Source organism: Panthera leo, chromosome D2, assembly GCF_018350215.1.
Source record: "Panthera leo isolate Ple1 chromosome D2, P.leo_Ple1_pat1.1, whole genome shotgun sequence".
Lineage (NCBI taxonomy): Eukaryota > Metazoa > Chordata > Mammalia > Carnivora > Felidae > Panthera > Panthera leo.
The window spans coordinates 37,444,959-37,461,732 of NC_056689.1; the positions used below are offsets into that span (position 1 = coordinate 37,444,959).

The 16,774-nt window shown below is 51.3% G+C and overlaps 1 protein-coding gene across 1 annotated transcript in view; it reads right to left on the reverse strand.

Annotated features, from left to right (window-relative positions):
- Positions 1–15,767, reverse strand: part of DLG5 (discs large MAGUK scaffold protein 5) — a 126,475-nt gene extending 110,708 nt beyond the window's left edge. The window contains exon 1 of the mRNA XM_042907466.1: positions 15,464–15,767. Within this exon, the coding sequence (XP_042763400.1) occupies positions 15,464–15,767 (304 nt within the window). The remainder of the gene's footprint in view (positions 1–15,463) is intronic.
- Between the last annotated feature and the right edge of the window lie 1,007 nt (positions 15,768–16,774).

Here is a 16,774-nt window from a genome sequence, read left to right on the forward strand (position 1 = left end):
CAGTGAACCTAAACCTGTCCCCTCAGGGACCTGTGTGAGAAGCTGGGCGATCCCCACCCAGGAGGGGAACTGCAGGGCCATGGCTTTGTGGGAGCCCTGCCAGAGGTTTCAGGATGGCCACATCAGCAGGGTAACCTCCTGCACCCCCAACACTCTGCTTTGCACGGACAGCATCCAGCTTTCTAGTTGCTGCCAGCCTAAGAGGTGGAAAGGGACAGAGTTCACAGTGGATTCTTAACAAACCTGCCAGAACCACACTTGCTAAGAGAATAGCAAGAAAGGCATTTGCTACTGTGAGCGTCAACGGCGCTGAATGGAAACAAATGCTCATTAATAAAAATCTCCATGGGGAGACCTCACTGCCTTGAGCTGTCACAGACTGCCGAAGCACAAACATCACACACTGGCTTACAAAATGCTGTGGATTCGCCTGGTCTGCTCGGTTGGCAGAGGTTCCTCCCAAGGAAGCCAACTGTTCAGGAGTGGGCAGCAACAGAGCCGAGCTATCACGACACTCCACTTTTTTATCTGCAGTCACATGGTCCTACCACTGATGATGATTATGCACGGCTCCTCCCACATGTGACTCCCCATGTGATCTGACAGCACCTGAAGCAGTCTATACCTGTTCAATGAGTCTTGGCAAGGTCAAATCGCTCTAATTGCCAAACACTTATTCTGATCTCTGTGCTAACTTCATCACAGATCAGGAACCAAGAGTTTACAGACCGGCACTGGTCTGGAGACCACACCCTGAGTGTGGGATAGTGTGGGGAAACAAACCAAACCAACCTGCCCTGGAAGTCAGTTTAAGGTGGCACTTAAACAGCCATGGGACAGGGTCACTAATAACAACGTAAAGAACAGCTGCTGCTTACATAGGGCTGTGTGCCAGGCACTACTCTAAACAATTTACAAACAGTAAATCCTTTACTCCTTACTATACAAGGTACGATTTCTATCCTCATTTCACAGGTGAGAAAACTGAGGCACAGAGAGGGAAAGTGACTTGCCCAGAGTTTAAACCCAATACTTGGCTCAGATACAGGCTCTTAACCATTCTTCTGAACTAACTCCCAAAGGGACATGGCCTCCCCAACCTGTTCCCTCATTTGTCAGGTGGAATAAGCACCCCCCCCACAAGGGGCTGCTAATGAGATGAAATGAGACAATAAAAAATAACAGACAAAGCATCCTGTGCAATAGAAATGTGAACCATCTGCACAGCATACAACCACCTATGTGCACACTTTCGCACCAGCTCTCAGAAGAAGGCGGTGTCACGGACCCCATCAGACAGACAAGGATGAGGCCTGGAGAGGCTATGTGAACAGGCCAGGGGGCACAGCTAGAGACCAGTGGTCGCTCATTACCCTCAACCACCTCATTCCTTAATCACCCCTGTCTCCTCCCCAAAGGGCAGGCCAGCACATGAGACAGCAATCCCTACACTACTCACGAGCGGACTTCTAAATATCCCAGCCATTAACTCTCAGACTTGCACCTTAGGAAACATTTGACTTTTCAGTCCCGCTAACAGATCACAGAAAGCCAATCACACATCTCCAGGGATTCTGCAAAGGCTGCTGGGCCTATTCCCCTCACCCCATCCTCCTCTGGCAGTGCACCCTCCCACCCCAGGCCAACGCTACCCATTCCTCTCTCTCCAGCCCCGTGCTCAAGGCGTCTCATGGAGAACCGATCACAGGAAGAACGACTGGAAGCAGCAACCAGGCCTGCCTTGTGCCTCCCAGGGCCTGGTTGGCCTGGGCTCATCTTCCCAGTGCCTGCTAAGTGCACACCCCAAGCAGAAGCTCGGAATTCCCGTAAAGACCCACCATTCACAGAATGGATTCTCCTCCGAGTCTCCTGCCCCTGCCCCACGTCCTGCCTTCACGGGGCCCGCACGCCTCCTTGTGCCTCCCCAGCACCCATCCAGCCTGTCGGCCATCTGCCCACACCCAGCTCGCTGTACACTCCCCTCTCCTTGAGGCAGCCTCATCTGCTCTGGGGGATGTGCCCTGCTGGACGGCTGCTCCCTCACGCTGGGGCTCTCCAATGAGACACTAAACTCCTAGTGGGCAGGAACCATCTTCTTCGTCATTCTGAGGATCTTACAGCTTTTTACAAACAAAAACCCATGCCATTTGCTTGAAACCACCAAATGGAAGGTGAGGAACAGGAAGTCAATAAGCCGGGCTGATAACTTTCTGGCATTCCTAAAAGCTCCGTGACAGAGCAACAGAGAAGAAAAACCTTCGATGAACGATAGGATATATACTGCAGCTAAAAGGAGTGTTTGGTACAAGTCTGTGGAGCCATTCATGGAGGATGCTAAGGGTTTTCTCACCTTTTCACACTCAGCACTTAGCAGAGCACTGATCAGGGACATGCTGCACGGATGATGGGTGGGCAGATAGATGGATGGACCCACTGGTAAAATCTGAGTCTGAATCTGGGCTCCACCCTAAAGCCAGGTGACCTCACACAAGACGACACTGTGGCCACGTCCAGTGAGTTTTCGCGAGAAGCCTTGAAATGAGGGGGGCTGACGGAAGAACAAGCTTACACGAAATTCCACAATCTGGCACAGAAAGTAAGGACAACTGTTCACTGCTTTGCTCCCTCCCGCTGGGTTCATAAAATGGGAGAGAAAATAGGACAGGATTTGATTTATAAAGGCAGTCCGCCATTTCGTATCAGAAATGAGCTGGGTGAACAGAAAGGCATATATACGTACTCGCACACACATAGCCCCTAAATTCTAAGCTGCTTCAGGTTCAGCTGTATTTTTTTCCATAGAAAGACCCAGAACTAGCACATTTTAGTTTTATCTGCTTTCTTGCTTTTTCCTATATCCAGCTCCCACCAATGTTATGCATGAAGGTAGGTCCCAACTCAGCGTCCACAGGTCTCTACCCTCTTATCTTTGTTGACAACTTTCTCCTCTGGGGCAAGAGGCTCGGTAGCGTCATTTTCCTGCTTGAACTCTGTCCTGTGACTAAGCAATAAGAAGCTACAGCACTGGAGGTTTTTGCTGTGTCACAAAAAGAATGAGGCAAGGAGGTATCTCCTGCCAATACCAAACCCATTCTCTGACTCAGCACTAAATTTAGATGTCATGCCCTATGTCTACATCCAGACAGTCCCCTGTGTGACAGGTGCTGAATGAATGAGTGTTGTGGCAAGAAGTGTCCAAGGCTCAGGACACAGACAACTCAATGGGGACCTGCACCGGATGGGCTGAAGTACACACAACAAATGCAGTCTTTATAAAGAAACTGACAAGGACTCCAAAGCCTGCCCAGCCTCGCAGCAGCTGGTGGCCCGGAGCAAAGCCAGCGAGCCTCTCTTGGCCCAGTCTGCCCATCTGTAGAACGTAAACATCAGTCGCACAGACTGGTAAAGGCTTTTCTCAATGGTCAGGAATGAGAAGCTAGAGCACAGCTCCGCGAACTGAGACACCTGCTTCTTGCTCTCCCTCGCTGGAAAGCCGGTGCTTGCAAAGCCAGGCCAGATCAGGAAAAACCAGCTAAGGTTCCCTCAACTCCCCACCCAGCCTATGGCTGACAGAGATGCCTTGGAAGGAGCCCCCACCTGGGAGGACATCTGGGTCCTGTGTTCAGCTCTGCCAGTGGCATGCTATACGATCCTGGTGGAGTCCCTTTGTGTCTATGGACTGCTGTTGGTCATTTACAAAATACGCTGTTTGGGCAAAGTAGTCTCCAAGACCCTTCCCAACTGTGACATTCAACAATCATAAGCTGCTTAAGAAATACAAACAGAAAAAGAAAGTTCTGGTCAGGTAAGAAAAAAAGGCTACTCTGGGTAAGAATAGAGATTATCGGGAATATTGAAAAGGTCATTACAGGGATGCCCGGGTGGCTCAGTCGGTTAAGCATCCAACTCTTGATTTTGGCTCAGGTCACGATCTCACAGTTCATGAGATCGAGCCCACGTTGGGCTGTATGCTGACAGCAAGGGCCCTGCTTGGGATTCTCTCTCTCTCCCTCTCTCTCTTCCCCCCTCCAGCTCATGCTCGCTCACGTGCTCTCCCTTTCTTGAAATAAACGTTAAAAAAAAAAAAAAAAAAGGTGATTATAACTTTTTAAAGCATGACTTCTTACATCACAATATAAAAATAAAATTTTCTTTCCAATTGTTCTCACATCACTCCCCATTGGCTGGACAGATTTTCACATGTGGACAGCAGACTCACAACGGTCAAATGATGTCTCAGAAGACTCATCTGGGGATCCCAGGCCATCCTAAGGAGTCAGACAGGTACCATCCAGACAAGCAACCTGAGGTTGACTCAGAAAGAGGCCTGAGAGACACATCACACCTAGAAAAACACTGTGGGCAGAGAGAACAAGCACTGGCTGCAGACGGCCACCAAGGCAGCAGCTCAGGGTTGTGGCTGATTACCTCGGAAGCTGCTCCTTCACACACAGGTGGTGGGCGCAGGGACTCCGCCTGCAGGCTGCATATCAGCAGGGGCTCATTCATGCACGCAGCAACAGTTCCCTTATGCAATGTAGGGGTAATGCCAGCTAGTGACAATATAAACGAACAAGCAAACAAAAGAATAAGAAGAATTTTTCAAAAACGGCACTCACTTCCCACTACAAGGGACCCCAACGGATGGGGGTTGCACTGTGCTCCTAACCACAGTACTGTCTTGGATAGCAGAGAGCGTGGTTTGTTGTTTTTTTTGTTGTTGTTGTTTTTTATCAGCCGCATTGTGGTCATTTGTCATTTTTGAGAGCATGGTTCATCCCAAAAGGAAACCTACAAAGGTAAACAGAGGAAGCAGACAAAGACAAGAGTATCTCCCGGAAACATAGCTGTCACTGATGGCAGCCTCTGGGTCCCAGCTGTGACTCGCCAGCCCAGCTCAGCTGAGGCAAAGGAAGGTGGCTCTTCTCTTTCTCCACATGGGGAGCATCTTGAAACAAAAGCATCCCAACAAGTGGTTTTCAAGCTGTGTTCCGTGAACCCTGGAGAACCTCACGCACCTCTGCAGAGGGGCCTCGGGGAGGCCACAAGGAAAACCGGCACGCTCTAGGCCTCCACGCACACTCACCACTTTTGTCGTCACTTCGTCTGCTTTACACAGCTGGCTTTCACGTACAAGTCCACTCAATGAAAAGAGCCCTACAGCTTAAAATCAAAATTTAAGGGGCGCCTGGGTGGCTCCATCCGTTAAGCATCCAACTCTTGGTTTTGGCTCAGGTCATGATCTCACAGTTCCTGAGGTTCCACACTAACGGTGTGGAGCCTGCTTTGTATTCTCTGTTTCCCTCTCTCTCAGCCCCTCCCCTGCTCGTTCTCTCTCTCTCTCTCAAAATAAATAAAACTTTTTTTAAAAATTTAAGTCATAATAAACATTTACACTTCCTATGTTTTCATTTAATTGTTTGTAACAGCCCCATGAGGAAACTGAGGTCAAAGAGCTTTATGGTTGGACTCCACAGCCCATTCTCTTAGTAACCACCCTGTGGTTACCCTATGTGGACTCTCCGGGAAGAGATCTAGAACAGTCGACGCCATGGCTGGATGGCACTGGCAGGCTCTTTCTTAAGCAAGAGACCAGAGGCAGGGAAGCTGCCGGGGATTATGGAAGAGACTCAGAAGGCAGACATCAACTAAATGCAACGTGTGAACCTTATTAAAATCCTCATTTGAACAAACCATCCATAAAAAGCCATCTCTCTTTTCTTTTAACGTTTATTTGAAAGAGAGCACAAGAGCGAGAGAGCGAAAGAGTATGGGTGGGGGAGGGGAGGAGAGATAGCGGGAGAGAGAGAATCCCAAGCTGGCTCCACACTGTCAGAGCACAGCCCGATGTGGGGCTCGATCCCACGAACGCTGAGGTCGTGACATGAGCTGAAATCAAGAGTGGGATGCTCAACTGACTAAGCCACCTAGGCGCCCCAAAAAAGGCGTTTCTGAGACAAGGAAAACCGAGTATCAAGTGAGTAGGAGACGACATTGAATTATCATGAATATTGTTGGTTGTAAAAATGGTCTTCTGGTTATGTTTCTTTAAAAGGCCTTATTATCTGTTAGAGCATTTATAGGGAAGCGGTACACTGTCTAGAGCTTGTTTTACATTACTGAGGAAAGCAAAAGTTGTTGGGAGAGTGGAGCATGCTTTACATTACACACTCCGTCCCTGTGTGTGTTTGAAAGATGTGCAATATGGGGGCACCTGGATGGCTCAATCGGTTAAGTATCCGACTTCAGCTCAGGTCATGATTTCGCAGTCTGTGGGTTCAAGCCCCGTGTCAGGCTCTGTGCTGACAGCTCAGGGCCTGGAGCCTGCTTGGGATTCTGTGTCTCCCTCTCTCTCTGCCTCACACTCTGTCTCTCTCTCTCTCTTAAAAATAAAAAACTCTTAAAAAATTTAGAAAAAGAAAGATGTGTAATATAAAGTTTAAAAGGAAAGGAGGGAAGGGGGCAGGTCCCTCCTTAAGTCAAACTCAGTTCTACTTCCCAATATCTTTAACCTGTCAGACCATGTTCAGCTCTCTGGTGTCCAGAAGAATCAGGTCTCACCACTGCCCTGTATCCATTTGAAAACAGGTATCCAAGCCCCTCTAAGTCTCCTTTCCTCCAAAATAAGCTACTCCCACAGTCTTGTGAAGCCAGTGGCAATGCATTCCTCCTCAAAATGTAGCCTCCATGGGGCGCCTGGGTGGCTCAGCTGGTTAAGTGTCTGACTTCGGCTCAGGTCATGATCTCATGGTTCATGGGTTCAAGCCCCGCCTTGGGGTTGTCAGTGAGGGGCCTGCTTGGGATTCTCTCTCTCTCCCTCTTTGCCCCTCCCCGACTCGTGCTTTCTCTCTTTCTCAAAAATAAAATAAATAAAATTTAAAAACAAATGTAGGCTCCAGGACCAAAGCAACCGTGAAAGTATGTCCTGAGCAGCCCAAGGAGATGGGCCTCCTGGTCCGTGCACACTCTAGACTTCCCCTGACTCCAGGAAGGGCATGGGCCCTATGATACCTCCTGACTCCCAGCCCAGGTGGGACACTGGCTCTCCTCTCAAGGACAGGACTCTCCCAAGAGCAGCAGCAGCTCCAGTAGCTTGCCCTCACCTCACATAAATCGCCTCAGTCCTCACCAAAGCCCTGGGAAAATACTATTAGCCTTTTTACAGGTAAGGAGAAAGAAGACCCAGAGAGGGTAAGCAATTTGCTGAAGTCCCACAGCCTAAGATGGAAGAGCCAGGATTTAAATCCCAGTCTGTGGGAGGCCCCAAGACTGGTTCATGACACCCAGCTGTCTCCAGTCTTATGGCCTCCCTCCCTGGCCCCAAACCTACCACCGATGCTTGAGCCACCTGGCTCATTCCTCTGTGTCAATGGTCTTCCCAGAAATGACGTAGCACTCTTAGGGCAGAGACTATCTTCCTGCTCCCCAGTCCAGTACTAACGGTTAGCCAGTCCCAGACCTGCAGGTGTCACACCACCAGGACAGATCACACATGCTCACCAGGTGGCCCCGGAAACCCTGACTGGGGACCAAAGCCCAAGCCTACTCACTCAGACCCAAAGAAGACCACAAGACAGGGCGCCGGCCCAGCTCAGTCAGTGGAGCGTGTGACTCTTGATCTCGGGGTCATGAATTCAAGTCCCATGTTGTGTGTGGAGCCCATTGAAAAAAGTAAAATAAAATAAAAATATTCAAAATATTCAAAAATATTCAAAAATAGCGTCTGGGTGGCTCAGTCGGTTAAGCGTCAGACTTTGGCTCAGGTCATGATCTCACGGTCCGTGAGTTCAAGCCCCGCGTTGGGCTCTGTGCTGTCAGTTCAGAGCCTGGAGCCTGCTTTGGATTCTGTGTCTCCCTCTCTCTCTGCCCCGCCCCCACTCATGTTCTGTCTCTCAAAAATGAATAGTCGTTAAAAAAAAAAAAAAAAACTAAAAAAAAAATATTTAAAATAAAACAGACCTAAAAAAAACCACAAGACGGGAGGCACCTGGCTGGCTCAACAGATGGAGCATGCGACGCTTGGCCTCAAGGTTGTGAGTTCAAGCCCCATATTGGGCATAGAACTTACTTAAAAAAAAAAAAAAAAAAGACGACAATGACCACAAGAGGTTTCACCATCTGAAAGAACAGCCATCATGAAGTCAAACTTCATTCTTGTCGAGCTACACTGGAGAAATGGAGGCCCAGAGAGGTCAGGGTTCACACCACTTCAACATCTTCTGGTCCCAGATTCTACGGCATATCTAAGTTATCCACACATCCAAAAGATCTGGCCCCAGAATCGCACATGCCTACGTCAGCTGGTACTGGAGTTTAGGAGATGAGGAAGTTCAAGGTCCGGCACCCCAAGAGAGAGAGAACGGGGAGAAAGTTTGAAAAAAAAGATGGCGTACACTGATGTTCCAGCTCTGTGCACTAATGCTAAATGTTCCAGAAAGTACGCTTCTCAGAATTCTGATGTCGCAAGATGCTCAATGAAAAAAGATGTTGTGGTCAAATCCGTTCGGGAAACACTGCATGGTGAACCCACTCCAGTGAAATCTCCAAGCATACTGGCCTATTAGGGCTCTCAAGAGGCTCCCAGTAAGGGAGCCTGTATGACCTGCTCAAACCAGCACCGCTCAAATGCTTTGACCACAGAACCCTCTCGTCAAGTAACACCACTAACATCCCACCAGGCCAGTGCTAAGAAGACGTTTCCTTGGGAAATGCTGACCTAGAAAGAAAATCTTGCTAGCCATTACCCTGGATCCAAGACTGAGAAACCAAACTAAACCAACCCAGAGTGGGGTAAGGAGAAAGTGTGCACAAAGCAGAAATAACAAACATACTTTAAGGCCTTTGGGGATGGAGATATTAGTACTGGAAGCGAGACGGAGATACGTGAACACCCTTCAGCTGCCAGATGTGAATGTTGCTGGGATTGTAGTTAACTTCTGGTCTCAAAAGTCAGACATAACTACTGAAACTGAAATCTTTCTTTAAAGTCCAAAGAAACTGTCCTGAACTTTCCAAAGTAGGCTGCAGGCAAAAATCTACAAGTTTTAGAAGAAAAAAGGAAAGAAAATGTTGGAACTTGGACTCCAACCAGGCCATTCATCCTTGAGTCAAGATGCTTGGACCTTATGGATTTCATAATTAAAACTCAAAGCAAACAGGACAGTTCCTCAAAAAAAAAAAAAAAAAAACAACAACAACAACAATCAAATGTAGAATTACCAGTATATATATCCCCAAAAGACTGAAAGCAGGGACTCCAAGAGGTATTTGTACATCAACTTTGATAGCAGCTTTATTCACAAAGCCAAAGGGTGGAAGCAACTCAAATGTTCACCGACAGATGAATGGATAAATAAAATGTGGTCTATCCATGCAATGAAATATTATTCAGTCATACAAAGGAAGGAAATTCTGACATTTGCTACAACATCAGATGCTACAAAGTCAGATGTTTAACCAACTGGGCCACCCTCTGCGCAGACTGATAAGCAGCTCAGCCCTCTTGCTCTATGCCCAATTTTTCTGTGGCTCACGCCTTCCCAAGTTTACAGACTTATTGAAGAGCCTCCTTGTACTGGTCTGCAGAATATATAAGTGGCTGGAACAAGGTAGGGGGCAAAAAAACAAAGAAACCTAAGACAAACATTTCCCCTAGTCTGCTCACTTTTTCAGGAAATATAAAGCCAGAGCATCAAAAAAATCACTCAACCCTAACACTAAATCAGAAAATAGTAACCATGGTGCAGACCTAGAAGAAGCCTCAGAATCTAGTTTCCTAATCCAAGTTTCCTTGGACCTAATACCACCTTGGCAGTGCTGAGAATCCCACTGGACTGAGCAAGCCCTTACTTTGTCAATGCTAAACTTCTAGTTTGACTGCTACATTGGAAAAACCCCCAAGCACCAGGTGGCTAAGAAGCTCATCCAAGGTCAAGATGTCGCACAGTTAGAAGCAGATCCCCATCCAGGTCTCTTTCGAGGACACCAAGCTGATATTCAAATTCTGAGTGTGAAAAGGAAAGGTGTCTCCAATCCCTCAACAGCCAATGTGGGCACTCCACATGGCTCCTGGCAGCCAGCCCCACCGTGCTGATACCTGATGGGTAACCTTGGGAACTTCAGACATCAATGTCACACCACCTGCTTCCATCACAGCCGTACCGTGGGTGGTGACATCCGTGTGTGCATCTGGGACTCACTCTAGCCTTCCTACACTCCCACAACCTTCTGTCACCGCGAAGTCACCACTTATAAACGCATTTCGGAAGAGAACCTGGACTTATGCAGGAGACACCATTCATTCAACACACAGCAGACTACTCATCCATTCAACAGAAATTTACTGAACACCTATCTTGGGCTAAGCTCTATTCTAGGCATCAGGAATACAACAGTGAATTCAGAGAGATTATATTCTACTCTTGATGACCCACAGCCACGGTAAACGCAGCTCTAGCACAGTTTACAAGGAGCTCTCAGAAAAATCAGGAGAATGCCAGGTTTCTGGTCCTAAGGCTGCTTCCAGGCTATACTGCTCGCCACAATAACAAAATAACTTCGTGCTACTGATTGTCAAATAGCATAGTGAAGCAGTTATTGTTTCCACTGTTTTGTAGAGTAGGAGATAAGCTGAACTGCTCTGCTCAAAGTCTAAAACTTAGTAAAAGATGGCCACCTTGCCCCACCCCACTCCAGTGATGACCTCTCCTGCGAGTTGCATCATCACACAAAGATGGGACCACCTATGGTGGATATTCATCTGATGTTTTAGCCGCACCAACATCCTCCCTTTGGAGAACCACTTCCCCCCAGTCGAAAGAACCATGATACTGTACGGGCTGCCAGTGACAGCATCCCATCACCCTACTCTATTCATTGTGTCAGCTGCTGAGCCAGTCTTAGTCCCCAGCCCTGGCCACAGTGACTGGGCCTGACATGGACAGAGACCCTAGTCCGGCCACGCAGAACCCTTCCATAAGATGTTCTGTCTGGGCTGATTAGATTGAGCTCCCTTTAGTCTCTGGCCAGGGGCCATCAAGATGAAATCCTTGGGGTCCTGAGACCATGCTCCAGGCCCACAGGAAAAGCATCACATTCGGGGATCAATCACCCCAAGGCTGGTTTCTCCCATCCATCCCAAGCTCTTGGAATACTATACAATAAATTTCTCTTTTCTGCTTACTTTCAAGTTCCTCCACCACTTCCTCTCAAATAACACAGTTAAAAGAACCAAAAGAAAATCTACAATGGTTGGAACTTTTACTTATGTCTCCGTCCCTGCTGACCCTCCAGGCTGGAGTAGATGAAGACGATGTAGCTGGTACCTGAAGAGAGCAGACAGAGAACAAAAGGCCCAGGAAATCTCTAATGAATAATAAACAATCCACACCTGACAAGTGGCAGTCACCAGCTCTCATCCTGCTGGAAAAGCCTGGCAAGTTAGTCCTTTAAAAAAAAAAAAAAAAAAAAATTTCCTCCAGCTTTAACTTCCGACAAGTGCACAGTGTCTAAATTCGTAGTGCCATCCAAACCCTTCGCTCAGCCTAGCCATCGCAGTCCCTCTGGATCACCTTTGCACCCCTATCCACCCAGAGCCTGTGCCGCCCTCTGCTCAGGCTGGTCTCATTTCCACAATCTGAACCAGCACGTCCTCCTCCTTTGCCTCTGCACGTCCACACGGCCTCTCTGACACCCAGCTTGAGCCCCAGTCCCTCCTCGAAGGCCTTTGTCCAGCAGCCACCGCTGTCTCCAGTCTCTTGCCTCTGGGGAAGCCAAGTCAGCAGCTCGCTAGGATGCTTCAGAGAAGGCACATAGAGGGGATGAGAAGGAAACTTGCATCTCTGAGCACACAGGAGCAGCTACCAAGTTCTGCCACTTCTGTCCCATAAGAGACGCCTGGGGTGACGTGGTTTGAGAAGACCTTCACGTTTGGGTGGTACTTAGAGCCACTAGAGGTAGATGAGAGTATTCAGGGAAAGTATGTGCTAATCAGTGTTTTAAAAGGAAGAAAAAGCCTACCTGTGTCTATATCACTCAATTGATCTATCGCATAATGTCACTCTCCTGAGTGACCCATTCCCCCAACTAGATGGCAAGCTGCGGGCTGGAATTACATCCTACCCACCCCTGTCTCCATCTGCGGTGCAGCCCCACCTGGGGAAAGCACAGGACCAGGCACTTCCATCCTCCCCAATTACATTCCTCCCTCCCAGTGGCTGAGACAGGCAGCCTAGCACCCTTAGCCCCATCTCACAGATGAAGACATTGAGGCTTCCGGCCAGGAAAGGACCCTCACTCCAGGGACAGGCAGTCAAAGGTCTTCAAGCGAGAAAACCTAGGTGTCAGTAACTGAAGCAAAGAGAAACAAATGACAAAGGACCGAGCAGGTTCTGAATGACCAAACAAGATCCTGGTACACCTGCAGAAAAAACATGAGACACCTGAGCCATTCCAAGAACAAGAGTCCTCCCTCTTACTACCACTGCCAGCAGGGGCAAAGGTGATCACCTCTTCCTCACAGATCCATGTATTGGGACAGGAAAGGCTTCATAATTCCAGAGTTTCCGAATGTAGGAGATGGCCTGAAATTGTACTGAGGGGGCCTAATCAGGTGACAGGAAAAACACCCCAACATGGAACCAGGAGCACTGGGCTTAGTCTCAACTCAGCCTCCTTTCTGCCCCTTTCTGCAACTTCTGGCCTGTCCTCAAACCATAGAGATGTGAGTGCGGAACCCAGTGCAATGCAGATAAGGCACCACCACCCCCATCTCCCTGGGGTTGCTACAGAATTAAGTGAGACATGGAAGTATGCAGTGAGATTCGAAATGCTGAGCAGCAAGGTACCATCAACCCTGGAATAGGAATGTCCCTGCCCCCGAAATAAAACAACATGGTATGCTTGTTAGTCATCTTCATACCCCAGGCCTGAGCACGGTGGGTTATAAATGTCTGGGGCTCTGAGCATGAGCCCGTGGTTGGCTCATCTACCCAGGACCTCCCAGGCTAGTTTCACCCTGGGCTCCAGGCCCTTGTGGGGAGCTACCAGCCATCATTTGCCTGCAGTGGACCAAAATCCCAGCGCACAGGTGCCAGCCAGGGAATGGGCATTCTGGACCAGGGGCCCACAAAGCGTGCGGAAACCACCAGGAAAGTCCCTAACTGGATGATGGCAGCACCTGCAAAGAGACATGACAAACTGGCTGCCCCTTGATGCTGTGGATCCCTGGGAAGGCAGCTGGTTTGTCTCTCGGGCTCTCGCAAGGGCCTTGCACAGAGGCCGACTACAGGCAGAGCCATGGACCTGCGTGCCTACAGAAAGGTGCCTCCAGCCCTGTACTGAGCTTTGCCCCAGAAGAAGAGCTCGCTGGCTAAAAGAGAGGAAAAAAAAAGTTGGAAAACCAGTGCACAATAACTCATCCTTTACAAAGGTCCCAACGCTACTGTTTATTTGCACACCACATCACCCCTCCCCAGAAGCTCTATTTTGCCATACCAAATGCTGCCCTAATTTTTCTCTAAAGCGTTAACTAAAATGAACATAACTTTCCCCCCGACAACTATTTTCCTGAGGCTTGCATGACCCTCTGGAAAGCCACAGAATTCTGCTCTGTGGTAAAACTAGGGTCTTCAATCACTGCCCTCAGGAGGAAAACCCAAACCATAGTCCATCCCTTCCTCAGAGGTCAGGACCAGCTCCTACAACCTCAGCCCAAGCGAGGCCCCACCTCCTCTGCCAGGCACAGAGCAGGGGGAACTAACTAATGGCAATCCGTCCAACTATTCCAGAGATTAAAGCTAGCACTGATTCAAACACATCCCAGGGAGGACGTGGGTCTGCACTCTAACTTATGCACTTCCTTGACAAACTTTCTCCTTCAAAAATAGAAAGATGAAAGCAATTAAGGAAAAAAACAATTACCCCAGTGAGAGTTCCCTGTCTCTTTATCCTCATGGACACATGTGACAGCCCTCCTCAGCATCCTCCAAACCACCATCCCAGGAGACTGGGTTTGCCCAGCGACTCAAATACGACCAAAACTGGGGGGACAGAACGCAGGCTTGAGGGATATAAATGCTAGAGTCAGAAATCCCAAAGTGGAGACAGAGGACCACCGATGAAATGATGCGCACTGTGTGACCAGCAGTTTATTCCTTGTACATCAGTTTCCTCCACTACAAGATGTGAGGTTGAGATGGCCAATATACACTGCAGCTCTAACCAGGAACAGCTTATAAAATCACCCCCTTAATAAGTGAGGCTTTTAACAGCCAAATAAATGGGTTTCATCAGCCTCTGGCCTACAGTTACTCAGGGCTGCTTTGTCAGCCCTCTCCGTTCACTCTTAAAACAAGGACAAGACATAGAAAAGGTGGCATTTGCCACTTTCGGGCTCTGAATGAGTTCAACAAAACAATAGGTCATAATTGAAAACTCCTGGTGCCTAATACTCTGAGCATTTTAACCACTCCAAGCCAGAGTTTTCTCTCTGGCAAAGTAATAATAAGTAGACAGCTCACAGAATGGTAACAATAAATGTAATAAGGCAGAGTGCCTGCCACAACAGTAGGTGCCTAATAAATGCAGGTTCTCTTCCTTCCTCAGTGTTGTGCCTTTTTCCTCGAGCTTCTGTCTAAAAGGCTGGCTTTCCACATTCCCCAACCAGGCCAGGCCTATCATTTATCACAAACACCCAGTAGTACCCCCTCCCCCCCTCCCCCCCCCCACACACACAGGAATACTCACAAATCCATCACCCAAGGGCACCAGCCACCAGCCTTCCCTCCTCAGGCAGCTCAGCACCGCCAGGGAGGGATCTGAGCCCCAGCAGCCACTACTAGGATTTTCCCATGGTGCAATGCAACTTCCCCAACTTTTCCAGGCCCACAGTTTCCAAAGAAACCTAGCAGGCATTGTGCATAATCAAGCACAAGTCTGGGCGAGCAAACAGACTGAGCTCTGGGCAAAGGGAGCAGAGAGAGCCAGAAAGTGAAACGGCACCAGTTATCATCAAACGGGGTGGCAGGGACCAGAATTCAGGAGGACCAGTCCTGGCCCAATTTCCATTCTTCTAGACCGTATCACCGATTAAAAGCTAGCAGAGACTCCAAAATGACTGGTGGATGATGAAGAGCCTTAGGAGAGACTGCCGGACATCCCTCCGAGGTCGCCCCGCGGCTGGACCTGCTGGCCTCAGGAGCACCCCGATGCCGTGGCACCCGGAGAGTCGAGGCCCACAGTGCCGGGCATTGTTCACAGCGACAGGCGGGGACTGAGGAAGGAGGTGCGAAGTAGAGGACCACGCAGGGCCCCCTCCCCAGACCCGCTAAGGGAGGGAAGGCTCCACCCGCGCGGCCGGCGCCAGGTGGATGAGTGGCCCTCGCGAGTTCCCCCGACTCAGAGCTGCAAAGAGAGATGGTGGAAAGTGGTCCGAGAGGCCGGGCCGCGGGGGTCTGCCACTCACCGGCGCCCTCGGAGGGCTGTGGCGGCCCGACGACGCCGTTCAGGTAGAGAATGGGCAGCAGGTGAGGCTGCGTCTTCTCCAGCGCCGCCCGCAGGTCCTGGAAGTGGTCCCGCTCCTTGGCCAGCAGCAGCTTGAGCAGCAGCTCCGCCTTGGCGCCTCCCGCCTCCTCGTCCAGCTGCCGCCGCTCGCCGGGGCTCAGCGCTCCCGCGGCCTCGAGCAGCCCGAGCACGGCCTCCACCTCGGTCATGGCCTGGGCCAGGCTCTGCTGACACTGGGCGAGCAGCTCCCGGCGCTGGGGCTCCATGGTGGCTGGCCGCCCCGCCCCGCCCCGCGGACGGCTCCGGCTCCCCGAGGCCGGCGGGCGGGCGGGCGCGCGCGGGCGGGCGGGCGGACGGCGGCGGCGAGTGGCCTCGGGTGGCGGGCGCTCGGTTGCAGCCCTAGCGCGCCCGGGGCCGCGGGGCCGCGGGGGCCATGGGCCGGAGCCTGGCGGGCTGGGGGCCCGGGCGGCGAGCAGCGCTCAGCAGCGGCCGCCTCCCGGGCTCAGGAGCGCAGCCATGTTGGCTGCGGCGGCGGCGGGACTGGAAGAGGAGGAGGAGGAGGAGACGGAGGAGGAGAAGGAGGAGGCGGAGGAGGGGACGGCGGCCGGGGCGCGCCCCGAGGCCGGGCTCCAGCCGGGCATGCTCCCCCGCCCCCTCCGCGCGCGCCGCCCGCCGCTCCCTCGCCGGCCCCGCGAGAGATCGCGCCCCGGCTCCGAGGCCCCGCGCCGCCCCCCAAACTAGACCACAAGTCCGCGGGGAAAGTCGCCGGCGCCGCGCTCGCCGGGCCCCCGACGGCTCGGGCCCGGCTCGGCGGCCGCCCCGGCCCGGCTCACCGGGGCCCCGCCGCCGCCGCCGCCCGGTCAGCCAAGGCCCGAGCCCCGCCGCCGCCGCCGCCTCCCGTCCCTCCGCCCTCTCCCCTCCCCCGCGGTCCCTCCGTGCGCCCGGGAGGCCGGCCCCGAAGGGATGGCGAAGGGGAGGGGAGGGGTCCCCGCCTCCCCGCCCCCGGCCCGCCCGGGAGGCGGGGACGCCGCGCTCGCCCGCTCGCTCTCCGGGGCCCCGAGGCCCGAGCGCAGCCGGGGTTGGGACTCGGAGTTAGAGAACCCGCTGGAAGTAGCAGGCTACCCCTACCCTCCTCGACCAGGCACACGGCCAGCCCCCAGGCTGTTGGAGCCGGCCTCAAACAAAACCCTGTCCCCAATCCAGGGTCTTCAACCTGAGAACTCCAAAATAAAGCTTGGAGACAAATGAGGGGGGTGGGGGGCCCCCTGAATTT